General features: G+C 54.2%; 11 protein-coding genes across 11 annotated transcripts; 5 read left to right on the top strand and 6 right to left on the bottom strand.

Annotated features, from left to right (window-relative positions):
- Positions 1–194: 194 nt before the first annotated feature.
- MRS44_000979 (uncharacterized protein) lies at positions 195–1,948 on the bottom strand (the record flags this gene model as incomplete). The annotated part of the gene is made up of 3 exons (XM_065624268.1): positions 195–1,331; positions 1,387–1,621; positions 1,701–1,948. 3 exons carry the CDS (start codon positions 1,946–1,948, stop codon positions 195–197), a joined length of 1,620 nt encoding a protein of 539 aa, XP_065479966.1.
- A 2,566-nt stretch (positions 1,949–4,514) lies between these two features.
- MRS44_000978 (uncharacterized protein) lies at positions 4,515–5,795 on the bottom strand (the record flags this gene model as incomplete). Its single annotated transcript, XM_065624267.1, has 1 exon — positions 4,515–5,795. One exon carries the CDS (start codon positions 5,793–5,795, stop codon positions 4,515–4,517), a length of 1,281 nt encoding a protein of 426 aa, XP_065479965.1.
- A 4,024-nt stretch (positions 5,796–9,819) lies between these two features.
- MRS44_000977 (uncharacterized protein) lies at positions 9,820–11,463 on the bottom strand (the record flags this gene model as incomplete). Its single annotated transcript, XM_046280703.2, has 3 exons — positions 9,820–10,171; positions 10,227–10,825; positions 10,876–11,463. 3 exons carry the CDS (start codon positions 11,461–11,463, stop codon positions 9,820–9,822), a joined length of 1,539 nt encoding a protein of 512 aa, XP_046138871.2.
- Positions 11,464–11,869: 406 nt separating this feature from the next.
- Positions 11,870–13,354, top strand: MRS44_000976 (uncharacterized protein; the record flags this gene model as incomplete). The annotated part of the gene is made up of 4 exons (XM_046275033.2): positions 11,870–12,095; positions 12,174–12,327; positions 12,666–13,042; positions 13,098–13,354. 4 exons carry the CDS (start codon positions 11,870–11,872, stop codon positions 13,352–13,354), a joined length of 1,014 nt encoding a protein of 337 aa, XP_046138870.2.
- Positions 13,355–13,670: 316 nt separating this feature from the next.
- MRS44_000975 (uncharacterized protein) lies at positions 13,671–15,345 on the bottom strand (the record flags this gene model as incomplete). The annotated part of the gene is made up of 3 exons (XM_065624266.1): positions 13,671–14,831; positions 14,908–15,240; positions 15,313–15,345. The coding sequence occupies 3 exons, from the start codon at positions 15,343–15,345 to the stop codon at positions 13,671–13,673; spliced, it is 1,527 nt and encodes a 508-aa protein (XP_065479964.1).
- Positions 15,346–15,936: 591 nt separating this feature from the next.
- MRS44_000974 (uncharacterized protein) lies at positions 15,937–17,172 on the top strand (the record flags this gene model as incomplete). The annotated part of the gene is made up of 1 exon (XM_046279891.2): positions 15,937–17,172. The coding sequence occupies one exon, from the start codon at positions 15,937–15,939 to the stop codon at positions 17,170–17,172; it is 1,236 nt and encodes a 411-aa protein (XP_046138867.2).
- Positions 17,173–17,323: 151 nt separating this feature from the next.
- Positions 17,324–18,617, bottom strand: MRS44_000973 (uncharacterized protein; the record flags this gene model as incomplete). Its single annotated transcript, XM_065624265.1, has 5 exons — positions 17,324–17,691; positions 17,746–17,813; positions 17,861–18,234; positions 18,296–18,379; positions 18,453–18,617. 5 exons carry the CDS (start codon positions 18,615–18,617, stop codon positions 17,324–17,326), a joined length of 1,059 nt encoding a protein of 352 aa, XP_065479963.1.
- Positions 18,618–20,290: 1,673 nt separating this feature from the next.
- On the top strand, positions 20,291–21,316 carry MRS44_000972 (uncharacterized protein; the record flags this gene model as incomplete). Its single annotated transcript, XM_046267572.2, has 1 exon — positions 20,291–21,316. The coding sequence occupies one exon, from the start codon at positions 20,291–20,293 to the stop codon at positions 21,314–21,316; it is 1,026 nt and encodes a 341-aa protein (XP_046138865.2).
- A 714-nt stretch (positions 21,317–22,030) lies between these two features.
- MRS44_000971 (uncharacterized protein) lies at positions 22,031–22,951 on the top strand (the record flags this gene model as incomplete). The annotated part of the gene is made up of 1 exon (XM_046282595.2): positions 22,031–22,951. One exon carries the CDS (start codon positions 22,031–22,033, stop codon positions 22,949–22,951), a length of 921 nt encoding a protein of 306 aa, XP_046138864.2.
- A 791-nt stretch (positions 22,952–23,742) lies between these two features.
- On the top strand, positions 23,743–24,729 carry MRS44_000970 (uncharacterized protein; the record flags this gene model as incomplete). Its single annotated transcript, XM_046282594.2, has 1 exon — positions 23,743–24,729. The coding sequence occupies one exon, from the start codon at positions 23,743–23,745 to the stop codon at positions 24,727–24,729; it is 987 nt and encodes a 328-aa protein (XP_046138863.2).
- A 463-nt stretch (positions 24,730–25,192) lies between these two features.
- Positions 25,193–25,990, bottom strand: MRS44_000969 (uncharacterized protein; the record flags this gene model as incomplete). The annotated part of the gene is made up of 1 exon (XM_065624263.1): positions 25,193–25,990. The coding sequence occupies one exon, from the start codon at positions 25,988–25,990 to the stop codon at positions 25,193–25,195; it is 798 nt and encodes a 265-aa protein (XP_065479962.1).
- Between the last annotated feature and the right edge of the window lie 51 nt (positions 25,991–26,041).

Here is a 26,041-nt window from a genome sequence, read left to right as displayed (position 1 = left end):
ACATCAGTTTAACCATTTCTTATTAAATATGTATAAGTCTATTGCCAGAGCTTTGCCGGCATTGCATGGCAAATGAGTTCTTTTTTTAACCCAGACCAATCATTACGCACTCAACTCCTCAGCACGCCCATCGCATTGCCGCGTATATACAAGTGGTTTTCGTATTCTCTCATCATTTCTGTCAAATTTCGAATCTACTGGCGTCTCTCCCAGCGAATGTTGGCAGGCTCCAGGGGTCGCGAGAAGAGCGAGGCGTAATCGGTGCCAATAAGAGTGTTGCCGCCGTCGACGTTGCTGAACTTGAACTCACGGACAACCTCGGCCACAATGGTCTGCAGTTGCGCGTTGGCGAAGTGCTCGCCGATGCAGCGATGACGACCGGCACCGAAGGGCAGGTAGGGAGAAGCGGAGCCCTTGCTGACAAGGCCGTATCCGTAGTCGATCTTCTCCTCCTCATCGGCGTTGTTGCGGACAATGGTAGGGGCATTAGGCGAACCGGCCTCCCATCGGTGAGGGTCCCACTCATCGGGGTTGGGGAAGTAGGCAGGGTCGGAAGCGCTGACACCGGGGGCGGCCAGGAGAGTGTGGGAGGTCGGGATAACATACTTGGTTCCGGGAACGGGCATGGGGGACTTGACGGCGCGCATGATAGAGTGGATAGGGGCGTGGAGGCGGAGAGTCTCCTTGATGATGGCCTGGTTGAGAGGGAGCTTGGCAAGATCCTCAAACTTCAGAGGGGGGAGGTCGGCACCGAGAGCCTTGACCTGCTCCTGGTAGAGCTCCTCCATAATGTGGGGGTACTGGGCGAGACGGAGCATGATCCAAGAGCTGGTGGAAGAGGAAGAGTGCTGGCCGGCCATGAGGAGGGCAATCATCATATGGGCGACCTCGTGGTCGGGGACGGGGGTGCCGTTCTTGTAGGTCGAGTTCATGAGATGCTTCATCATGTCATGCTCGGTGTCATCGTTGTCCTGGGTGCGGCGCTCCTTGATGGTGTCCATGTAGATCTTGGCGACGGTTCGCTGAGCGTGGTCACGCTTGCGGTTCCAGGGGAGAGGAGCCCAGTGAAGCATGAAGTTGATGGGGGTGAAGCCCATATCAAGGTCGTGGTAGAGAGCAGCGAGGGACTCGTCAAACTTGCTGCGGATGACGCTGCCCTGGAGGGCGTGGGAGGCGGTGAAGATGGTGATCTCGGCCATCTTCTTGGGGATATCGACAATGCCGGTCTTGCCCTTGAAGTCGGCGCTCTTCTTGAAGTAGTCGCGCACCTCGCCAGAGATGATGGGGACGTAGGATCGGAAGGCCTCGGTGGTAAGGGCGATCTTCATGAACTATCATAGGCTGTCTTAGCATTCAGTCATGGAAGCGGATACCGTTATCTCTCACCTTCTTCTGCTCCATGAGCTTGGCGTTGGGGCAGTCGTAGACAACATCCTTGCCGAAGACGGGAGTGGTGAGAACGGTGTAAATCTCCTCAGCGCAGACGTCCTTGAGCTTTCCGTTGAGAATAAAGTCGTTTCCGGAGGGGCCCACAGCAACGGTGGTTTTCTTGCCGAGGAGGACAAAGGTGAAGACATCGCCGAACTGGATCGCGAAAGTTAGCCAACACTGCTCTCTCTGTCTTTACTACTGGCAAGCATATTTGCGACCAGGGGCAAAGTTCCCTCTCAATTGAGAGGCTATAGCTCGTCTGGACTCACCTTGGCGCGGTTCTCCTTGAAGAAGCGAGGGGGTCCATTCCGTAGGTGACAGTGCTTCCAATGAATGGGAACCAGTGGAAGACCATTGGGGGTTCGTTGGGGTTGACGAAGAGGATCTGGCTCAGGACATTGAGGATAACGGAGAGGACGACAATGGCACCAAAGCAAATGCCAACCTGCTGGCCCAGGGGAAGCTCTTGGAACTGCTGGGCGAGCGGGTGGCCCGCGATCTCGTGAAGGAGTCCCATGGTTGAGGGAGGACGGGAGGAGTAGAAGGGTTGTTGCTGTTGAGAGCGGCTCTCTGGAGAAGAAGGAAGAGAAAGAGGAGGGAGAGGATCGCCTTAAACGTCAGGGAGAGCGCAATTCCCAATGACGAGTCCTTGAAAAGAAGAGACCGATAGGGAAAACAAGAGAGAAGAAGACGGCGAAGGAGATTAACTGATATGTAATTGCGCCAGACCCTGACGTTTTTTTCCGACCAGGGGGGAAGGAGAGGATCAGTTGGGGACCCCACCCACCTGCCGAGCGGCAATCACTTGGAAGATGCAGAAGGTTCCTAGCCACAGCACGGCACACCGCCTGGACACTCTCGGGAGTTAGTGGGCTCGTCCCCCTGTAGGAGTTCACTCTGCAGCACCCTCAGGCCTGTAGTGTCCGCTGCTGTGGCGAGTGGGTGACGGGACCTGCAACTCTGTGCCTGGCAGGTGGATACCTCAATCAGGGCCGATTCAGAGTCTGATTGGTTGGTGTGTGCGGATTCGTATTCGTATCTCTGTTAAATTGAGATCTCGTCCCTCCTTTTTCGCATTCTTATCCATCTCCCCCGCCCAGCTTGACTTGCATCCATCGCTGGAGCAAGCTCTGTGGCTTACATGAACTCGGTCTCTGCAGATGATACTTCTGCCATGCTTCAATGCCTACCAGCCAACTTCTCCAGGACCAATTGCTCGTGATCGCATTCCTAATGCCGCCCGAACTTGAGGGTCGAAAAGTTCTTCCCCTCAAACTGATCCACTAACGGCCTCCTGGTCCTTGTCCTTGCGGCTCATTGCAGTGCTGGGTCTCTAACCACGTACACCTTTAGAAATGGCCTGATGAGTTGTCAGCCGTGACAGTGATTGGCCGCCTTTCGCCCATCTCTTCGCCATGTTCCGAATAAGAGGATGGTCTTTTCCTTTGCCCATGAGCCGTGCCTTTTACCGGCCATCTGGTGTAACGATGCTCGGATCATATTCAGGGACCTCGATGAATAAGGCCATTCAGGCCATTGGTCAATTCCTCCTTCTTCTCTTTCGCGACCCTGGGGAGCTGTTGGCAATGGGCGTCCGCTTTCACATGCTGGTCGAGTCCGAGCCGGACTCTCGCAAGGGTGTTGTTTGTGTTTCTCCAAGGAGATCCTTCAAGCAATGATCCGCTACATGCCCGGGTTACATCCCCAATACTCGTTTCTTTATCGCAAGAACTTGAGGTTGCCATCATGTACGAAGAACCTCGCTGAGACTGTGTTATCAAATCAGTGGATGTCTGCAGGATCTGGTTGCAAGTCACTGTCACTAACAACAATGCCCATCACCTGTAAGAACTTAAAAGATTCTAAACCTTCAATTCACCCAACAAAGCTTCCAAGCCCCTGACAATTCCCAAAACCCCCAATAGTTCTCAAGAAAAAAAAGCGTAGTCTTAACCGCCAACCGCCCCGGATCGCTCCGATCATCGACCGCCGCGCCTCATACGCACCCCGCTTGTGGGCTGACGTCGCGGCCCTTCCGTATTCGGGAGCGACGGCGGCGAGCCGGCCCCGGGCCCTCGTCTGGTCTTGTCCCGGCCGGCGCCGACTTGCGCGACGGGGCAGGAGGCCCGGACAGGGGCCCCAGAGGGATGCCGGCAGATGTCGTGAGTGCCGCTTCCGACTCCTTTGGACTTAGTAGTTACTGTTCCCTTGTTGACCATGCGTCAATAACAACAACCTTGCTCTGAGACGTACTCGTATCTTGACTCTGTTCAAGATATCCGTTTCGTTGGCGCTTACCAAGTCGCATGATGAGCTGACACAGCCGGAGCCCTAGATCACTCACTGTAACGTAAGAAGACCATACTCGCGATGGTCAACTCAACATGAGTCTTTCCCCGCCTATGATGTCTCATTAACTAGACGTCCTCACGGGGCTCGAAACCTCCCAACAGTTTCTAATACCACGCGCCCACGAGACACCCACTCACGTTACCTCCTGTTGCAGGTTTAGCTGTTATTCACGCGACCAAAAATTGAGACAGAAGTCGATCACTCGCCCGTATCGAGAGGTCATATCTTGACATCTAGTCACGATCAACCGCATCTCGAATTCGTGCCGATTATTCGACAATAGGGTAAGCATTTTTCAAAGAGATTTTTATTTCCTATATTCCAACTACCATACTTTGAGGGGAATAATTACCGACGCCAATGTGTGGAGAGCATCTACCCGGTTGCAAACAACGGTATAGCCAATCCCAAACATGCAAGAAATAAATCATAGAAGCCATCCCATAAATCCCCAGTGTATGTCCCTGGGAAGCGCGCAAAGTATAATATGATGCAACAAGATATCCCCGCCTGTGTGTGTGTAACGAGTCGTTAGATGAAAAACGCCGACATTACCTCGCTGGGACCGTAGCTTTGCGTATCTCATGACCATGACCGCGCAGAATGATATCGTCAGTGCCCAAACGCCCGCCCCCTCGAAAAAGTCGCCTCCAGAGTTCGGAACAAAGTCCTGTCCGCTCCTTAGAGTCCGAGCTCATTAAACAAAGAAACCCAGAATCGTGTCCTCAGGTCTAAGCAACGATGCTCTTTCCCACGGCCCCCCAGCGAAGCTTGCGAAGACCGTTGCCAGATGACCGGATAACTTCCTGGCCACAAGACGTGGTCTCGTTGACGCTGCCCACGCTCCCAACACTGGCTGCGAGCGCCTCTTGCTTTCCGACCTCTCGTCCGATAACGTAGCCAGCACCAAATCCAACTACGGATACAAGGACCACGACACCGGCACTGACAACCCAGGTGAGGAGCGTCGGAGAGATGTATGGCTCTTGCGCCTGCGCCGTTCGCTTCTTTTTCGTAGCCCGTGGGGCCGTAGCCGATCCGGAGCTGTGCTTGCCCCTCTCCGAAGTGCGGGAAGTAGATCTAGCAGGGGAGGCCCGTTTCCGTGGTGGAGACGGCGCCGTGGGTCGTTGGGCCCGCGGTGGCTCCGTCTCCAGCTCTGACTCCGGCACAAGTCGCAGCTCCATGGGTTGGTTGCTGGGGCCCACGCCCGCGCTGGCAGCCCGCTGAGCCTCTGCCTCCTCCTTAGACTTGGGCAAGCCTCTAGCCGCATGAGCGCAAGAGAGCAGTGTCGTCAAGGAAGCGCGTAGGGCGGCGTCGTTCTCCTCCCGAACCGAAGGGGACATGAAGCTGGGACCCGCACGGTGGGGCCGTGCCTGGGAGGAGCGCCGAGAAAACGACGACCGAGCAAGACCACTGTGAGGATGAGGAGGAGGGACGGTTGGGATAGTAGGAGCAGACTCTCGTCTTTGGGCTTGGTTCGTTGGTGGATGAGAGAAGGCATTTGGCTGAGGTTGGAAGACGGGTTGGTCGGATATCCGCCCAAGCGCGGTGACGTTATCTCCGTCCGACTCCGCATCGGAATCCATGTCCTCATCGTCATCATCCTGCCGCACGTTCTCGGTTGAACTTGTAAGCAGACGGTCCTCTTCGCTATCGCTCTCGTCGTACTCTTCCTGACTGCTCAGATCGGCGGCGTAGACGTTGTGGATGGCTGTTTGTTGCTGCGGAAGGGATCTGGTCGAGGTCTGGGGGCGCCGCCGACGTGCGTGTGGGTTCCCAACGCGCAAACCGGTCGTGACGATCTCATCGCCGATACTCGACAGCGAGGATGAAGAAGGCTGCGACGAAACCTCTACCCACGATTCTGATGCCGTTAGCCCACGCGCGCAAGGCGGAAAGGGGGACAAGGACAAACCATCAAAGCGTCTCTGTGGAGGAAGCCCAGGACTCGATCGTGTTCCAGTCCTCGACACCCTGCTCCCCTGCCAGCTCTGACCTGCTTGTTCAGCCATAGTTTCTTTTGTTCGAGTCGTCAAGAGACAAGTTTGGTTGAAAGACCGGAAAGTTAAGAAGGGAGATCAGATATTGGGAATCACGGTAATAAACTGCCTAGGCGCAGCAACAAAGCGTGGGGGTATTAGATCGGCGCTCTGCGCAAAACCCCGCTTATCTCACACGATGTCGAACCAGGGACTCGGCGCTCTGGGGTGATGTTATTCGGAAGGGGGAATAAGGAGAGGAACAAGACCTGCAGAAGCGGGAAAGGGTCCAGAACGAAGCAGAAGGGGATATTAAAAAAGAGCAGGCTACAAGGAGGTACTGGGCAGCGAAGTCGGGGGTAGGTCGGTGAGGATGGGGACGGGGTGTTGTTCTGGCACGCCTTTGTTAGAGGCACGAGAGCACGTCTGGTAGCACATTGATAGCGGTTTAGGTAGAGGTACTTGATAGTGTGTGTGGGGGCACAGTGCGAGCGCATCACGCGCCTTTGTGAAACGCGGGCGTATCACGGTCGGACACCAGGCCGACGTGGTCTCGTTGCGCATGCCGTAACGATGACGCCGATGCTGTCGCACACTGTGCTGTCATGGTCCCGAGGGCGGTGAGGCAGCCATTTCGATGTACCGGTACCTGACGCCCCGCCCGTCTTTGTGAGCACGCAGCACGAACCAGCCGGTCATGAGCGCAGGGGCGGGGTTCTATTGCCCAAAAGAGTTCGCATGGAGGCCAGCTTCAGCGTGTGAGTGAGCGTCCAGTCCAGTGTGTTTAGGTGTCCTCGACAGGAGGGAGGTGATATTGGCCTCATTTCGATAAAAGGGGCCATTCACGCCATAAAGCGTGGCCAAGGCCTTTGTTTGCGTTTCGGCCTCATGCCGAACCTTGAGGGTCTTGCCTTGTCTCGTATGGATCCATGGACGCTTTGTCGACGTGGATCAACAAGGCTTGCTTATCGATCTATCACTTTGCTTTGATCTACATGCCCCATCAAGCCAGCGTCCAAATAAGCCTTGAAATCTACAAGCTAAGATGATGGTATCTTGACGATATTGATGATAAAAGTATACCTTTTAACTCTATAAAAGCCACGTTAGATATACAATGGTTCTCTCTACCCTCCAACATTTTTGTTTTGTTTTATTTCCAAAACATGCGGTTCCTATCCGGCATCAAACTCCCGCGTCTCGTGTCTTCCTGGTCCATGTCCATGCAAAGTCCCTGCTTATTCCCCATCGCGGCGGCCATGGCGTGGTGGCATCATCGCCCAGCGCCTCAGCTCAGCCCAAGAATCATTCCAAAAGTGCGCCTCTGCTTCTGGCTTTGGATCCTCTTTGCGTCATCCAGCAGCAGCCCTTACAGAAGCCCAAGCCTCAAAAACTTACGCAGCAACAGTCAGACAGCTGAAAAAAGACGGGCGTCGTAGTCGCCAGCTGACTCCCAACACCCAGACTCGCTTCTGATATCCCCTCCTCAACAAATCGTGTTGTCAACCCACAGCGTATGGGTATTAACTTGCTCATGCATGTGTGGGCTCTCTCCAGACTGGACCCTCCACGCGCGGTGTCTCATCGTTGAGCCATAACTGCCTATCCTGGGCGTTGCCCAAAGCGCAATGCTGTGCATCCATAGATCCTCGACGACATCTCTTGATAGGTCGCAGCCGATATTAGGAGCATGTGCCTAAAGAGAATTCGCGCCGTCTTTTGCGAGGTCTTTATTAACTAAAAGCCCGATGTGAGCCCATATGGAACTCATCCGTTGCATCTGCCGCATCAGCTTCTAGCACAACACATGACCCGGACGACAGAATCGTCCCACTACGAAACACTCACGCTCGCTCATCATGACAACCTATACAGCACGCAAGTAAAAGGGGTCTGGTCCCGTGACGTCATGAGGAGAAAACATGATCAACGTTTATTACGCTGCTGAACAGGTAAATAGATGCCCCACAGCCCTCTGGTGTTGGAACTGTCGTTCTTGAGCGGTTTAGGTTCTCTCCAAATTAGCCTTTGGAATAGGTATACACCGTATCGTAAAGGTAAGTTTGACCTTCGATACCTCCTCTAGCTTGATACGCTTGTCGTCCAAGCCGATCAAGCCAGATGAGAACATGGCTGGTAGACTCTTGGCTTTCTCGATGGGCTCATTGCCTGCGAGCCACTCACCCACGTCCCCAGTCTTGGCAAGACTGAACTCAGTCGTGTAAAATTGGTGCAGGCTGTTTCTCGAGTTGCGATCGATAAAAACCGGACCGAAAGAGTTGGAGTATTGGACATTGTTAAATGGAGTGCCGTCTTGACGAAGGAACTGTGCGCTGTGATACACTAGTTTTTGCCTTGAACCATGGCCGCTTTGCTAGACCCGCCAATGCAAACATCTCTCCAACTTGGACCCTGATCTCGCCTCAGTCTGCCATGGCTCCGAAGAAGTCGACCCGGGGTGACGGATTTAAGATGGATTTAGAAGCTTGTTAGGTTAGAACCATAGACAATCCTGGTTGGTGAACCGTGTACTGATCATGAGACACGGCTTCATCGATCGACGCTGCCCTCTCATTCCGGAGGTAACTGGATGTGACTCTGGGGGGAAGAAGCCCTTAAAGGTTTCAACTCATGTAAGTATCTTCATGACGCCCTTCGCTTATGAGCCACCTGACAAGGAAATATAGCTGTCCTAGATCCCTTGCTGCCAAAGGGGAAACCCCTGACCACCGACCTACAAGACCTCTATGCAAACATCTATTACGGGGACTGTCAACATCAGCAAGAGTGTCACAAAGAGGTTCTCACATCTATCGGTCAGGCAAGTTGGATCTCATTTCTTCCCTTCTGGGCGGAGATGATGGCTGGTGCTAACCCTTATCAGCGGCTTGCCCAATATCAGCAAATGCAAGAGTCCTCGGAGGAAATCAACTCATGCGAGATCGTTTCGGAGTAGTAGAAACAACTCTCCATGAGCTCTAATCCGCCGAGACTCGACCTAAGATAGACCTTGATCGAGTTGTCATGGGCTTCGAAAAGCTCGATTTACACAACAACAGCACCTACAGCATATGTGCCGTCAAAGTTTCCGACAAGGTCGTGATTGACACTTGCCCAGGTCCAGACAAGAGGATGCCCATCAACGCCGTCGTTCGAATACTGGAGCTGCCGCGATCCAGCATCTGCAACTTTGGCAGGGTCTTGGTGGACAAGACCAAGGCCTCCCTCTGGTTAAGGCCCCTGGTGGGACACCGATTGTCATCACCCTGTCTACTCATGGTTGGCATTTGACAAGGACTTTTACTTTTACAAGAACCATCTCAAGCCTAGGCTATATCCAGACCAATAGGACACGGTCTGTAAGCACATGTAGCGCATCTATCGCATCATATAAGACACCAAAGTCATTGGAACAAAATGATCAACTTTTATTACGCCCTCTACCTAGTACATGTGGACGGATGCCGGTACCCCCGAGAGCAACGCGGCAATGGTATACTTACCAACATCAACCAGAAGAAACAAATCCCAGATGGCAACTGAACATGGACAGGGTGATTAAGGAATTAGGGTGGGTGGTCGTCAAAGGCAGGGTCATCGTCAACTGAAGCTCGAGTCAGGCGAGGCAACGTAGGTCGTTCGTTGCGTTTCGAAAAGCCCCCAGGACCCTCAGAGCATTCGCACGAACCGACTTGGTCCACTCCACCCTGTCTTCTGTGAAGAAGGCTGGGGAGAATCTTCCCAAAGAGCCGTCAAATCCCTCATGAAGCCCACGTGGTGTCTGTCTTGCCGACAGACTTGTTCAAAACCCAACATCAAAAAGCTTTAATCGCCAGTGATGGCGTCTTTGCTAGATGCCACGAGCCCACGGTCCCCAAGTGTATATGCCCCCAGGTCTATCATGGCTTCACATCCATGGATGTGAAGCGTATTCTCAAAGCCCACGACTCCTCAAGGGAGGTATAACTTGTGTTGAAACGACAGCCCACAAAGCCCACTTTAATGGTAAACCCGCCAAATGCCCACTCGGTTTGCAGTATTATGCATGAGCCCACGTTTAGTCGAACGAGATCTTGGTGCCGGAGTAGCTGGCAGGAGTGCTGTTAGCACCGGTGCCGAAGCCACCACGACCACCACCACGACCGCCACGTCCACGACCACCACCGCGGCCACCACCGCCACGGCCACCGAAACCACCACGGCCGCCACCACGACCGCCTCCACGACCACCTCCGAAGCCACCACCACCGCCGCCCTGCTGGGGTCGGCTGCTGGCAAAGTCCAGGCGGACGCTGCGAGACATACGTCCGTTGCCGATGGGAGCACCGTTCTTGGCGTCAATGACAGCCTTGGCATCCTCAACAGAGTTGAAGCTGACATAACCGAAACCCTTCAGGTTACCAGAGTCACTGACATGTATGTTAGCTTGAATAGTCTTCTGAAGTGTTGACTGTTTGAACTTACGGGTCGGTGGGAAGTCGGACGCTGGCAACTTCAGCGATCTCGCCGAAGAACTCACGGACGGCATCCTGGTCAACGTCGAAAGGCAGGTTGCCGACGAAGAGAGTGTCGCTCTCAGGGCTGAGGGTGTCGCCGTGTCGCTTGGCGCGGTCGGCAGCACGGCCCTGGGGGTTGGCATCGGCAGGGCGAGCGTTAGCGTAGTCGAGGTTGAGGGCACGGCCGTCGAGCTCGAAACCCTGCATGGCCTCGTAGGCCTTGGTGCAACCCTCAGGGTTGTTGAAGTCGACGTAACCGAAGCCACGGCTGCGGCCAGTTCCCTTCTCAGTGACAACACGAGCGCCGACGAGACCATCGAACTCCTTGAAGGCCTCATAGAGGGCATCGTCATCGATGTTCCAGCTCAGGCTACCAGCGAAGAGGGTAGTGGGAGCATCAGTCTTGGTCTTCTTAGCCTCGTCAGAGTCGATGTCGTCCTCGGCCTTGCGCTTCTTGGAGGGAGCCTCCTCAGTCTTCTCAGCCTTGGCATCAGACTCCTCAGAGCTGTCATCAGAATCCTCCTCGGAATCTTCAGAGTCGTCCGAGTCGTCAGAGGAAGCGACCTTCTATTACTTTGTTAGTATAGAACTTAAGAAGAGAGCACGGTAAGACAAACCTTCTCGGCAACCTTGGCGGCGGGCTTCTTCTCCTCCTTCTCCTCAGACTCGTCGTCAGAGTCGGAGTCGGAGTCAGAGCCAGAGCCAGACTCAGAGTCGGAAGAGTCAGAGGACTCAGCCTTCTTAGCGGGAGCCTTGGCAGTACCGTTGACCTTGGCGGCCTTGGCCTTGGGCTTTTCCTCCTCCTCGGACTCACTGTCGGAGTCGTCAGAGTCGTCGGAGCCAGAGTCAGACTCGGAGTCGGACTCAGAGTCGGAGGAAGGGGTAGGAGCCTTGGCCTTGGCCTTGCCGTTGGTGGTGGGCTTCTTGGTGACCTTCTTCTCCTCCTCAGAGGAAGAGTCGGAGTCGTCAGAGGACTCGGCCTCGCTCTCAGACTCGGACTCGGAGGACTCAGACTCGGGCTCGGGGGCCTTCTTCTTCTTCTTGGAGTCCTTCTCCTTGACGAGCTTCTTAGCAGCAGACTTGGCCAGCTCCTTGGACTTGGCCTTGGAGGTCTTGGAGGGCTTGGTGATGCCTCCGGCCTTGACGGCGGCGAGGGGCTCAGCGGCCTTAGCCTTCTTGCTCTCCTTTGTCTTGGACTTGGCCATTGTGAACGTGTGTGAGGGGATGGAAGGGAAATTGGAATGAGGATGGAGAGAAGTGGATGCAGAAGGAGGATTCCAGTTGCGCCTTGTATACCTTTTTAACCTGGAGGTTGGGTCGACTGGCGCGGCAGAGTTTTTTTTTTTTTTTTTTGCCAGTCAAATGGTGGGGCAGTAAAAGCGGTGAATGACCCTTGCTCCGGACAAGGAAGGTGGTCTGGGGTCTGTGCTTGTTCGTGCTTGCCTGAGAAATCAGGTCGCCTGTCATTGGACATCCAAACCAATTGAAGCTTCAAGCTACGGACATCCCAAGTTGCCGATATCGACCGAGTCCACATCGAAAGCCGCGCCCATAGTCCCTCGCTCACGTACCCAATTCGAACCTCCGAGGCCTCTCAATCCGATCGTCGCCATGCCTACCCCCGAGTCCGAGCAGTTCAAGGCCCAGAAGCCTACCGTTCCTCCCACCTTCAACGGCGTCGACTACGATGATACCAAGGCCTTCAAGGCTGCCGAGGATTCCCTCATTCGGGAACAATGGGTCGGCGCCATGATGACCCGGCTCGTCGGCGAGGAGCTGGGCAAGTGCTACGTCCGTGAGGGCGTGAACCATCTCGAGAACTGCGGCCACCTCCGAGGTTAGTCGGCTGGATGGAGCTCACGGGAGAGAGCTGCTGGGTTCCTTCCCTCGAGCATTCACTGATGACGAGCTACAGAGCGGTACCTCCAATTGCTGAAGACGAACAAGATCAAGGGCACCAAGTTCCTGCAGCAGAACTACATCGACCAGAAGGAGGAGGAGCTTGACCGGGCAGCCAAGGTGCACACCAGCGACAAGGTCGCCAAGATCAACCAGGACCGATTCGCTTCGTGAGATTCAAATTGGCCGGTGCATGTGCTTAAGAGAGAGGATTGAGTAGACCTTGGTTATCTAGATGCGAGGGAATTGTGGTCTTGATATCAAAGGCATCGAGTTGTCACAACCTCGGTTCTCGTGGTAAAGGTGAAGCAAACACCTAAACCCTGTATGACTGTGTATATATCAGGAAGCAATGAAACAAAAATGATCCACGAGTTGCTGTTCAATTGCATGATATGTCCTTAGTTACTAGTCATTGAAACTCGCGGGCATTTATCGCGAGGCTGACAATTGCCGGTTACCTTTGTCCTGATTGGCTACTCACCTCACACCTCCAAAATTTCTCCAGAACAGCGAGCCTTGTCACCCACCATCTCCCATCACCCACCACCACATCCATCATGTTCTGCACCCGGTGCCTCCGCGCCACCGTATCGCGGCGTCCGCTGCCGCTCCTGCGGCAATTCTCGACAACAATTCCCTTCCGAAACGCCGAGCCCGTGTTTTCGACGCCCATCACCGGGCCCGGCGAGGCCTTGCCGGACACTCCCATTCCCCGGTCGTCCTGCCGAGCTGGGACCCCGCTGAACGGACTCAACTATTTCAAGGGCGGCCAAGATCCCGTTGCAAAGAAGGACGAGGAATACCCCGAGTGGCTGTGGTCGTGCCTGGATGTTCTTAAGAAGAGCGCCGATTCGGAGGACGCAGATGCTGGAGACGAGTTCTGTACGTCGTGGAAACCCCCCACCTAGCATGAGCTCTTGCTAACGATCAATTCCAGCAAAATCAAAGAAGCAGCGAAAGCTAGCAGCCAAGCGTCAGAAGGCCCTCGAGGCTAAGCTGCTTGCCGAGGGAAACCTCGAGGCCCTTGCCCCCAAGGTGCCCTTGCAGCACCAGTCCATCAACATCCTCGGCGAGGAGAACCAGGGCGTCGAGCACAACATCGAGGCGGCGGCGAAGCGAGAGGAGCTCAAGAAGGCGATGCGCAAGGAGAGAAAGGCCAAGATCAAGGAGACCAACTACCTCAAGTCTATGTAAAGTTCATGATGAATTGGGTATACCTGTACACTACCAGGAGGCGGATGGAACTCAACTGTACTATACATGCCAGGAGGCATGACGTTTTACACATGATTGAATAGGATTTTCAACGTGATTTGGTCGGCTCGTTGTGAGCATGATTCCATTGATATGGCCGTTTCATGATATTCACGCAAAAAGAGACATTGGGGAATTCACATTTATTCTAAAATTTCCAATCTATTCAAACCCCGCAAGTATCTACCCGTGAATGCTACAGAAACTCCTGTGGTGTCAAAAGCACAGGCTGGCTCAACTGAAGCTGCATGAGATCTCACAGAGCGCTTAGGTCCAACGGCACACTGCTTCCTCGCCCCGCCCTGTACTTCCTTGTGCCGCCTACAAAATCTCTTGGTTTGGGGAACAGACCCTCGTCCTTGAAATGCCACCTGGAGTCATTAATCACCACATGTGTGCCACCTGTAGCACCAGGTGTCTGCGCAGGCGAACCCTTGGCGGGGCTAGGAGATTTCGCTCCATTGGCTGTCAGAGTAAACATGCTGGGGTCCAACATGGATTGGCGGAGAGAGGAGCCGCGGGAACGTGTCACTGGAGGCGGCGGTGAAGCTGCAGTTGGAGGTGCTGGCGCTGATGATGGGGGCGGAGGGGGCGCGGAGCTGGGAGATGCTTGGCCAGCAGCGCGGATGGCGGCTTGAGCAGCAAGCGAGGGTGTTGAGTGAGACGCTGCAGGTGGAGGAGGAGGCGGGGGAGGTTGTGCTCGCGGCGTAGGAGATACACTTGGGCGAGGAGGAGGAGGCGCCGCAGAAGGGGGAGGTGGTGGAGGTGCGGGCGGAGCTGGAGCGGAGGACACTGGGGGAGGGGGAGGAGGAGGAGCTGGTGCTGACGGCACAGATGGCGGTAACGACATGGATGAGGGCTTCCGCGATGTCGGGAGAGGAGGCGGCTTCTTCCCTATCGGAGGAGGCGGAGGCTTTGATCCTACCGGAGTCGTCTTCCTCAAGTTCGATCCTCCGGGAGGCGGCATCGGAGGTCGGCCAGGAATCGCGGGTGCAGCCCCTATCGGGGGCTTCGGTGCCCCGAAGGTGGGTGGTTTCGGGGCAGATGTTGTAGGCTCGGGGTCGGATAGATATGTCGAGTCGGAGTTGGCACCCGTGTCGATACCTCCCCCTCTCTTCTTCAACTTGGGCATACCGCCAGCGAAAAGACCGCCTAGCTGTGGCGCCGCGTCCATGCCTCCTCCTGCCGCATCGCGAGACCCCTGATCGCTGTTGCTCCTGGCTCGATTTCCTGGGACGGGTGGTGCCAGTCCTCCTGGAGGCTTCGGTGCACCGCCCAGAGTTGGAACAGGAGGCGCGCCTCCGATCGGAGGGCCTGACGAGCTTGATGAAGATTTAACAACTTGAGGGGCAGAACGGTCATTTGTGACGGCCTTCTTGAGAGCTTTGCCTTTGTGAATATCGGAAAGTAGAGCGCCCTAGCATAGTTCATTAGATTCTGATCGGTTCCTCCTTGTCGCGATTCTGGAAATGCTTCCTGGGAATGGAACATACTCGGTTGGGCAATCCTCCAGCTGCAGGCCGTCCAGGAAGTCCTCCTGGGGGAGGAGGGGGCGGAGGAGGAGGACCACCACCACCAGGCGGCGGAGGAGGAGGTGGAGGAGGTGGAGGCGGCATGGCAGCGTCGACTTGTGGCCTTGACGATGCTGAGTTGGTGTTGGCGATATGGTGTCGTTCGATGGGATCGACAGGCCGTCTAGACTCGCCGGGGTCTTCGGGCGCGAGAGCAAAAAGGGTTCGGTCCGCTATAAGACAAAGGCAAAGGGCGGTATAGCTGTTGCAAGCTGACGAACTGCTGCTGATATACTGGTGCTCGAGTATAGGCGCCTAATGGAAGGCAGCAGCCAAGAAGTGAGAAGTAAAGGTTGAGGATTGAAAAGCTGAGTCGTGGTACCCAACCTTAAGGTCAAGAGCCAGAGCCAGTTTCGTCATGGTCAACGCTTACGCTGCAAAGGGGGCACAGCATGGATGCAGCCCAGCCCAGCCCGTCCAGGATCCATCGTTAACGAGGGCCACCTCATGGGTAAGCCCCGCTTTCGTCCATCGTTCTAGCGCTTGGTCGCTTCGATTTTAGCGGGCATGTCACTGTAAATCAGAGCCTGATTCCACATGTTTGTCACTGGCTGCGATTTCGCTTCCATATGTTTCTTGGGCTTGTAGAAGTGATACAAAGTAGAGATGAAGCAAGCTACAATCTCTTTAGACACGAGATGATCTCACACTAACTATTGTCACTATCAGGTAACCGTCAATCATTCAAGTTCATGTTCAGGCTGCCATTTAGACACCGGCTTTGCGATGAAAGAGAACAGCCTATCAGAGTTCCCGTTTTGCCGTTGAAGTGGGTCTTGACCTTGTGTGAGAACGCTCCCTCTGATTGGCAACGATTTTCGACATCGGGAAATATTCAAGTCAGTTATCGACATCCGACGACCAAAGAAGAGGACGGCGACCTTCAATTGGGGCTGAATCGACGGCCAAAGACATCGAACCCCGCGACTTCACCCATCATCGGCTCCTACCATGCGACGAGCAAGCCCGCGGCAGATCGGCAACGTCTGCCATCGATGCGCCTTTGCGCCGGCTCGAGCGGGCGCCAACCAAGCCTTCCTCAGCGGCGCTCTTCTATCAAGCGCTCGACATGTCCGAAATTCGACCCTTAAGCCCTTGGGCGTGCGATGGGTCGCAACATCTCCCTACCCCGACCTCAACATCCAGCCACCCGACGCCGCGAGTGTCCCGAGGCAACTGACGGACCCGGCACAATTGGCCAAGATCGTGGGGGACAACACGAACAAGTTCCTCTCGACGGATGGGATCCCGGCGAAGCAATTGACGAGTGCCGCTCTGGAAACATGTCTCAGGGCTGCGGAAGCCCTCCAGCCCCAGGTTCGGAAAGCTGAGGCTCAGTCACGGGCGTCGACCTCGAAGCTCATGGCTCTGGGGGCAGAGAGGACTGGCAACAGGCCGATCAAGATGGACTCGCATCTGGCCGACAGCATCAAGAAGATTTCATACTCGGCATACACCATCATCTCACACCCCAATGTCGAGATAACGCCCGAGTTTCTCGAGCTGTATGTGGTCATCCAGGCGACTCTGGGTCGACCCGAGTCCCTCCCCGCCGTCCTTGACATGTTTGCCAGCAAGAAGAAGCCGGTGGTCAAGAACGGCATCGTTCAGTACGTTGCTTCAAATCCCAACGCTGCGATAAAGGCCGTCCAGAGCGACGTGGCCGACATGGCCCTGCAGAGTGCCATCGACGCCAAGAACCTGGATTCCGCCTTGGGCATCGTCGAGGCCTCATTCAGTCTCCCCGCCTTCAAGCGCCAGAAGCTTCTCAAGCACGCCACAACCCCAGCCCTCGCCCTCGGTACCCTCCCCTTTGGCATCTTTGGTCTGGCATCTGCCTACGCCGCCTACTGGCAGAACACTATGGACATCACCACGGCTACTGGAATCGGTTTTGCCGGTATCTCTGGCTACTTCTTGGTGGTGGGATCCATGGGCTTGATCGCCAAGCTGAGCAACAAGGACCAGATGAAGCGGGTGACGTGGGCGCCCGGAACGCCGCTGCGTTACCGATGGCTGAGGGAAGAGGAGCGAGCGGCGATGGACAAGATTGCCTGCGCGTGGGGATTCAAGGAGCCCTGGAGGCACGGAGAAGAGTCCGGACCCGAGTGGGAGGGTCTCAAGGAGTATATGGGATATCGGCAAATGATCCTTGATCGTGTCGAGTTCATGGAGGGCATGAGCTAGTTTTCTCCTTGTCGAGGTTCTTGTAAATCATATATTTGTATAAAAGACATTAAACTTGAACGACTTTAGCCCCTCTAGATGGATGTCAAATACCCTTGAAACCAAACGCCTTGCATTCCCAAGATACAATCCTTTACGCGTCCCGATTATACTAATTCCTAACCTCGGTATCAGTCTCATACGTGACCCCATATGTAGTCTTCCGCACAATCCCAGTTTCACTAGGTGCATCATTGCCTTTCAACGAGTCCAAAATGTATTCCTCGCTTGCCCCATCGGTGCGGAGGACTTCGCTTTGGTTGAAACCTTCAGCATGTCGGGGTCCGACATATGGCCTCCATGCACCAGGCTGATCTCCAGACCTATCGCTGAGTACATAGTCCTCGGAGCTGGATGCCTTGGATCCGGCGAACCAGGCTGGGAAGAGAATCGCCAGGAGCATGCGGCACATGGGCAAGCAGGCGCAGATGATGGCCATGTTCTCCTCGATCATGGTCCATAGCGTTGACGCGATGTCGTCTAGTCAGAAACCATCAGTATGAACTAATGAGATATCCCAAGAAACGTACGTACATGTTATGTCGGGGCTGGTGGTTGAGAAACGGAGTGTTGTCGCTCGCATGATGGATGTGACGGTGACGCTTGGGCCGATCAGTATATGCTGTTGTAAACATAACGCAGCACTTACAAACTTCCCATAGCAAACACCAGCATGAGCGCTCTCTTGTGAGCTACCGACAGTTGGCTTGCCCAAATAGGTTGCATAGGCAGTAACAGGATCAAGATGTCGGTGGCGATCGAGAAGCCAGCGTTCGCATACCAGTTCTTAGTAAGACTGATACATATCGGTTGCATCGACTTGTCCCAGGCCCCTCTGATGGGCTTGCACTGCCAGATGGACGACGCGGTGGTCGCTATCATGTAGCAAGTGATGAGAGCCATGAGGGTGTAGCAGGATATGCGGAACCATCGCTGGACGAAGATGCGGAGGTACAGGAGCAGGATCGAGATCTTTGTGAGGTTGATGGTGAGCTTGTAGAAGATCTGGGCGACGTAGAAGAGCTTGAAATTGGTTAGTGTTGTCTGTAGAGGCCATCGAGGGCTGGAGATGGTGTCATGTTACCTTGAGTGCCATCAGCTTATTCTGGGGAGCCAAGTTCTTGATGTGTTGACCAAAACCATACCCGCACGAGATCATCATCAGAATCTGCACGATCAGAGCACAAACCTTTGTTGTCAATGTCAGTACTCTGCTGGAGGGCGGGATAGCTTCAACTTACAAAGGATAACAGAATGGTCCAGTCATCCCAGCCCAAACCCGACCTCTTGGCTATTCGACTCCAAAACCGAATAAAGAGAAAGATGGGCGTCAATACGAAGAAAATGATACAAGGAATACGGACTTGAGCCGCGTTGCTCTCACCCGGAATGTTTCCAGACACCATCGTTGGCAGACGGGGTCTCAGGAAAGACATGTATATTGGCATGTAGCACCCCAGATGAAAATCACCAGAGAGCACCGGATGGGTTATATCTCGCATAAAAAAACTCCCCAGGATGTCTCTTGTCTCCTCTCTAACCGTACCATGGCAATGGACGGATCCGCCTCCTTCTCTTTCAAGGTGGAGGAAACATGCTCGTTGCTTCTGCAAGGGCGGGCCACACTTCTACGAGAGCTGAAGACGACACGAATCGGGCTCTCCCGAGCCGATGCCCAATAGAAGCCTATTAAAGCTGGGAGCGGCACTTCGTGACGACAAAGGACCAGTCAGTGGAGGGACGGCACGGCAGGTGATGCTCAGCCGGGCTTAGATCGGTGATTGTCAACAAAGAAACACGGGCCCCGATTAGCCTATTCTGCCCATTGTTTCTTCTTCCATCTTCTTCAGCAAAATTATAACTTGTGGGCGATGATGACTGGGTGCAGCAACTGTCTAAGACACGGCTCGCTGGTTGGACCGATGAGATCGAGACAGGACCATCTCGAGAAGCCACAGCTGAAACATGTCCTCGGGGCTTCTGACGACAGAGTTTGACGATGCCCGTAAACAGAGGGGATTCAACGAGATGAGGTGGTCCCACGTATACAAAGGGTCTTGTCCCGAGAAATCATCGACCACACCTTGTCGAAAAAGGCTTTTTCTTGAGTGTAACCTCGGAACATTCGGTATCAAACGATTTTCTTCTCCTCTTATTGTTCCCTCTTCCGAATTCCAGCTAAAATAAAACTCTCTATTAGGGGACAAGCAAACATTGCCAAGTTTGAGATTTTGTTTGTCTTTTACTCGCGCCACCAACACTCTCAACTCGTGTCAACCAACACAGCCTATTCAAGAAAAATTCCAAAAAAGTTTCGGAAGTGGGATGACGGATGTTGGTTTTGTAAAAAAAGGTTTCGCTGTGGGATTCAGGCACATGCAGTTGAGAAAAAGCAACGATATCCCTCGGGTCTTGAGTCTGGGATGGCACCAGATGTGAGTCGCCTCTGATGGCATGTATAGAGACGGTACAGCAAGAGTAAGCAAACATCTCGAATATTTCCAGGATACTCCTTGCTGATAAGAAGCTTGTTTAGTTTCTCTTCTCAGTGAAATAGCCCAGAGCCTCATGTCATTGAGAGATTTTCTCCCGAGGTCGAGGTATGCTAATCAATCAAAGTGGACTCTTCGGCTCAGCGTTTCAACTGCTGAGACAGGGATATCCCCTCCTTGTCAATTACAAGCCTCGAGTTGCACCCAAGTCAAATGTTTGTTGAAGCCACGGTTCAATTCGGCCTGTGATGTTTGCTGATCAACATGCATAGCCACCTTCTCTCTTGGGTAGAGTCGTCAAAACATCTGAAACAACACCGATTTCCCTGAAATTTACCCGACGACAACCACCTCGCGATATTACACATCGGAACCCTTGGAATGTTGGTCGAGATGCCTCTAAACCGCGGCCCCTCCCGGGTGATTTCTACGGCTCCCCGCAGTGTGGATGGCATGGCATGGATGTCAACAAGCCCCAGATTGTATTACCACGGGGCATGAGGCTTTTCCCGGAAGAAAACCTTCTTTATACGGTCACCGTCCCTCGCCTCTAATTTCCTCTATGACACCCTCTCACATCCCACGCCATGAAGTTCTCACTCGCCTCCATCTGCTCGACCGGCCTCCTCTGCGCCGGCCTCGTCTCTGCGCAGGCCAAGGGCTCCGTGTATGATGGTGAGGTCGCCGAGGACATCAATGGATCCAATTACACCTATCCATGGCCGGTGAAGCTCTTCAAGTTCACCAGCCAGTTGCAGAAGCTCGAGATGGCCTTTATGGACATTCCGCCTGAATGCGATCCCAATGGCAAGACGGCTCTTCTCCTGCACGGCAAGAACTTCTGCGGTCCTACGTGGGAGGGAACCATCCGGGCTTTGAGCCGCGAGGGATACCGCGTTGTGGCTCCCGATCAGGTGGGCTTCTGCAAGAGCTCCAAGCCTTCATCGTACCAGTTCAGCCTTCACCAGTTTGCGTGGAACACCCGCGGACTCTTGGATGCCCTTGAAGTTGACAACGTCACCGTCATTGGACATTCCCTTGGAGGCATGCTCGCAGCTCGATACAGTCTTCAGTATCCCGAGTCAGTGGACAAGACAGTCATGGTCAACGCCGTCGGCATGGAGGATTACGTCCAAAAGGGTGTTCCCTACGTCAGCATCGACACCACATACACCTCTGAGAACGCCTCGAGTTACCAATCCATCCGAGGATACGAGCAGGCGACGTATTACATGGGCGAGTGGAAGGACGACTACGACAAGTGGGTGAGGATGCTGGTTAACATCTACTACGGCACCGAGCGCGACAACTACGTCAAGAACCAGGCGCAGATCGTCGATATGGTCCTCACGCAGCCCATCGCGCACCAGTTCAAGGACATCAAGACGGAGACTCTCATCATGGTTGGCACTAACGACACCACGGCCATCGGTGCGCAGTGGGCGCCGAAGGAGGTTGCGGCGAAGCTTGGTCACTTTGATGTCCTGGGCAAGGAGGTTTCAAGTCTCATTCCGGATGGACATTTGGTCGAGTTCCCTGGACTTGGCCATGCGCCGCAGATTTCTCATCCCTCGCTTTTTCACGAAAAGCTGGTTGCTTGGTTGTCTGAATGAGTGATTCACAGTCGTGGATTGTTGGACTGCCAGCCTGTTGGTTAATTGGGAATAGTACATATTAATTCCATGTCAATCCTGCCAGACACCATTCGCCCCTTTAGCCCTTCTCGTGTCATGTCCCTGTGATCAAGGCCAAGTCTCGCTCATTGTTGCTCACGCTTCTCTTTCTTTTGAACCCATCGCGGTCGTCGCCGTTTGGATGTTCTCGTTTGTTAAGAAAGGCCCGTGGGTAGTTCATGTAAGTCAATCTCATAGTAAACGCACGAATTCCTTGCCTTGTTAGGCATTTTTCTATCAGTCAAGAGTTTGTTATTCCGTTTCGTTTCTAAATGCCCTTGATAATTGCTAACACCATAGTCAAGTGCGTGCCAGCTTCCATGAGAGCTGGCAATGAGTCGCATAACTTGGGAACGGGCAGAATTAGCTCAATGACAAACAAACACTTGACCGTTCGTTCAATTGTTCAAGATTTTGCCTTTTTCAGAACTTCAAATGGTCATGTCCGGTTATGACATCTCTCGTGATCGCCTCACTGGACTTTTCATCTTCAACCCGAACAACAGACTGGGAAGAGCTTCATCCGCTTGCGCGTTCCTCTTGCTAACTCCAACAACACAAGTCAACTCAAATACACCCTCAAGGCAAGCAGTAAACCCCCTGATATTTTCTCGTGACCTTACTGACTTCTTCTTCCAGCCAGCACTTGTCAAGATGAACGTCCCAGGCCCAAGCAGCGACAAGCAGCTCGAGACCGGGGTTGCCCCCTCCATCGGCAACAGACGATTTGTCTTCCTCTGGCTTCTCGACTCCTCTCGTGGTCCTGCCGGGTCTCGCAACAACCAGCCCGTCGTCTACCGCAACAACAAGCCCATCAAGCAGTTCAACTATGCCGCCATCGCCGAGTCCCTGGTCAGCGACATCACCAAGGCCGAGTACCACGTCTTTGTGTACAACAAGGTCAAGGTCGGCGAGCTTTCCGTTCGCTCCGAGGGTCCTCCCCAGTGGACCGGTGCCGGCTCGAACCCCTTCTTCCCCAAGGACACCGAGGAGCTTAAGGACATGAATCACTTCCACGCCGTCATCGCCTATGACCACCAGGCCGAGGAGCAGCCCAACCTGAACCTCACCGTTGGCTACGGTGGTCGTGAGTCCGACTGGGAGGAGGGCAAGCCTTTCTACGGACTGAACGCCTTTGAAGACGTTGAAAAGGAGATTTCCGGTCCCTCCAACAGCGCCATTTGCATCAACATCAAGTTCGAACTTGAGGACGCTTCCGCCTACGAGATTGATGAAACTGTCGGCAAGCCTCCCCTGGCCGACTGCATCTCGCCCGTCTACAGACCCGACACCGACAAGTGGCTCGACACTGTCCGCCTCGAGATCGCCCAGAAGGGGTTCCCTAACTACCTCTCGTTCAACATCCGCTTCGTTGAGTCTCAGGGTGAACACCTTCTCAACCCCGTCCCCGTCCAGGCGCAGCTCTTCAACATCTCCAGCATTACGCTCTCCGACGTCGCCACCAAGGAGACTCCGTTCGGAGAGTTTGACACCGTCACGTGCGTGGTCAAGCTGGCCTTCCCCGGCAAGAAGGACAACGTTGAGGCCGAAGGCGATGTGATTATGAAGGAGTGATCCACTGATCAATCCAGGACTGTGGTGGTCGCAGTAGCAAAGGCAAATGTGGAGTAGCAGAAGCAGTAGTGGTGCCATGTAGCACAGAATAGCATACAGCAAAAGGTGTCTTTGTTACACAACCTCAAATTACATGCCCAAGCAGTTTGCCTCTCAGTGACTGACGTCCCTTTCATTTGCAAGACCAACACCATCAGCATCCTGAGAGAGTGTCACATCCGGACTTCCACCTCCGGTCTGTCATCTATTACTGTGATAATCTCCCCCCTCCCCTCCTGAAGGCTCCAGCAGACCGGTTCTCGTGGCCCTCTGCGAGAAGCTTCACAGAAAGACTCATGGTCAAAGGCGCACTCACTCACAGAACACGACCACATTCACAAAGCACCGTGTTCAGCGAAACAGCGTCCCATTGTCTCCAACCAATCCAGCCCTCCCCTGACGAGCACCAGCTCCTTTCAATCATCCGCGAATAACAGCTTATATACACGCCGCGAGCCCAAAAGATGCCGCCGCCTCGTTCAGGTCAAACTCGCCCAAGACACAAAGCGCCTCTTTGAGAAGCTTTCTCTCCAGCCCAGCAAGTAACGTAACCTGTGCGACAAGATAGCTTCTCGTGATCACCATTATTTTTTTCCTACCACGCTTTCACTATCCCGCTGTCAACTACCGACCTTGCACAAATTGCTTTGGCAGCAACGGGGATTCTGTCGACATAAGAGAAGGTGAGTTGGCATGCCCCTATTCCGAGCGCTGACGGAAAGAGGTGTAGCAGCGATAATTATTAAATCATAATGTCTCATCATCAACGAAGGCCTAGCACGTCGCAGACCTACCAGGGTCATAGACGAAGCTCTCAACACACCCAAAGCTGTTCTGACAGCCATGGCATCGCTAGAAGCGCGCCCACGTCCGGCGTCACTTACACGCCCGGTTCCGTTCACCCCGACGATTTCTATGACCGCGACGAGCTGGAGGTAGCCAACTCATACACGGAAGAGCCTGGCGCCCTCCAAGATACATACAGCCGCCCCCAATCTGATACCCGCGTCTCTTATCCCGACCCAGCGCAGTATGCCAGACAAGATCGTCAGACCGCAGGGTCCTATCCTGGAGGTGTGGCTTACACCAGGGGCGGCACCTATGCTGGTGGGAACACCCACACCAGGGGAGGCTCTTTTGATGCTAGGAACTATTCAAGGGGCGCCTATGACTGGGGAAGCTATTCCAGGGGCAGCACCTATAGTCCTAGAGACTATGTCCGAGGAGGCACCTACCCTGGCAGAGACAACAGAGTGTTCTCGTACACCCAGGACGGCTACTTGATGCAAGACCCGGATCCTCCGCGGAGATTCCCTGCCGATCACTACGATGCCTTGGGGAACTACATCGGGGCTCCTCCAATCTACTCCAGCACGACCGGCTTTATCTCATTCCCTCGATATCCCGAGCCCGAAGCTCCACATTCACCTTCACCCCCTCCCCAACCACCGGCCCCTGCTCCTCAAAACAACCGCCGGTCTCTATCAGGTCAACTTGTCGACGGGGTCCGCAGCCTCTTCTCCCCGAGCCGGCTCCGAGCGAGCCACAGTTCCCTCCCCAGCCCCCGCGGACGGGCGTCTACTTGTTCTGCAGGCACCGCCTTAACGACGACTGTGCTTGTATTACACCCCTTGAGGACAACGAGCCGGGAGACTACTGCCAGAGATGCTGGGAAGGACGGTGCAAGGGACCGCGACCTCCAGGGTCAACACCAAAGAGGTCCTTTTGGTAAGAAGTAGAGCTGGCCTTGTGGGCTTACAACGTAGGCAAGTACCCGAGGAAACTTGGATGGGGTCATAGAGCATGGAAGTCATAATCAGGGCGTAGCTAATGGGAAGTGGTCAACATAATCAGCGTTGCTCTGCGGGTAGCTGGGATTAATAGTACCATAGAATGGACACCACAAGACTCCTCCCGACCAACTGAATCACACATCAGACAATGAGACATATTGTGCCAACTGACCATAGTTTCTATCTAGTTGAGCTATAGTTGACTTCAAAACCATGGGAATCTTTTTGTTTTTACCATCGCCAGACCTGGCATCGGATATAACGCTCGAAACAAGAAAAGCAACAAACTCGACTCCAGCTGCTATGCATATCTTACCAACGCCTTGCTTACACACTAGAGATCCCACCTCCCGTTCTAATACATATGTACAATGAATGTGCCGCTTCGCTTCGTCTCCTCTTGTCTCGGTCACGATGTGACTCGTCTGACCCACAGCGACGACGGCTCAAAAGCTGCTTCTCTCTCGAGCCGTTTGTTGGCTCGGTAGAGCTTCAAGCCCAAGTCATACTCCTCACGTTGAATCTCCGCCAGCTCCTCCTTGAGACCCTCAACCTTCTTCTTCTCGATCTCGCGCCTGCGAATAACATCCGCGCTTGCCAAGAGGTTGTCGGTAGGCATCAGCTCCGTCATTTGCTTGATACTTTTGTTGATGTTGGTGCGTCGATGAGCGAGACTGTCAAGTCGGGCCGTGAGGTATGCAACACGGTCGTTTGCTGACTGCATTTCGGGAGGTGCAAGTGGGAGGGCTTTATCAGTCACGAGAATAGATGGGGGTCTCTCGGTGCTCGTTCGATCCTGGCTTGCCGCGTCCGACCTCAGAGACATACTAGACGTCTTCATCGAGATAATGATAGGATCATTTGAGGCCCTCTTGAAACTATCACCTCCGGGAACTGGCCTCCTACGGTCCATCATCGACGGGAGCTTTGAAGTAGTGGGCATTGGTGGTCGATCTTCGTCGTCAGAGAGGCGGGGTGATTCGGGAGCGGCCGTGTTGCATGTGGTAACGCTGAAACGCGAAGGGGGCTGAACCCAAGGATCCTCAGGCGCAAACAGGCTCGTTGGCTCGAGGTTGTTGGGGAGAGGTGCGGGACCGGAAGCAGTCTGTTCCGTCAGGGCTGAGTACACCGAACTCGAGTAAGAAGCGTGAGAGATATGAGCGGAGGGCGACGGCTTTCTTTTAATGGCCTTTTGCTGATCAGGCATCGTGCTTGGGGTGAGCAGGGGCGCCGCATGAACCGGCCGTGCGGCATGAGA

This window comes from Fusarium solani, assembly GCF_023522795.1.
Source record: "Fusarium solani strain SB1 chromosome Unknown bctg00000000, whole genome shotgun sequence".
In the NCBI taxonomy this organism is placed as follows: Eukaryota; Fungi; Ascomycota; class Sordariomycetes; order Hypocreales; family Nectriaceae; genus Fusarium; species Fusarium solani.
Note: the sequence above shows the minus strand (reverse complement) of the source record. Positions and strands in the feature narration are given on the sequence as shown.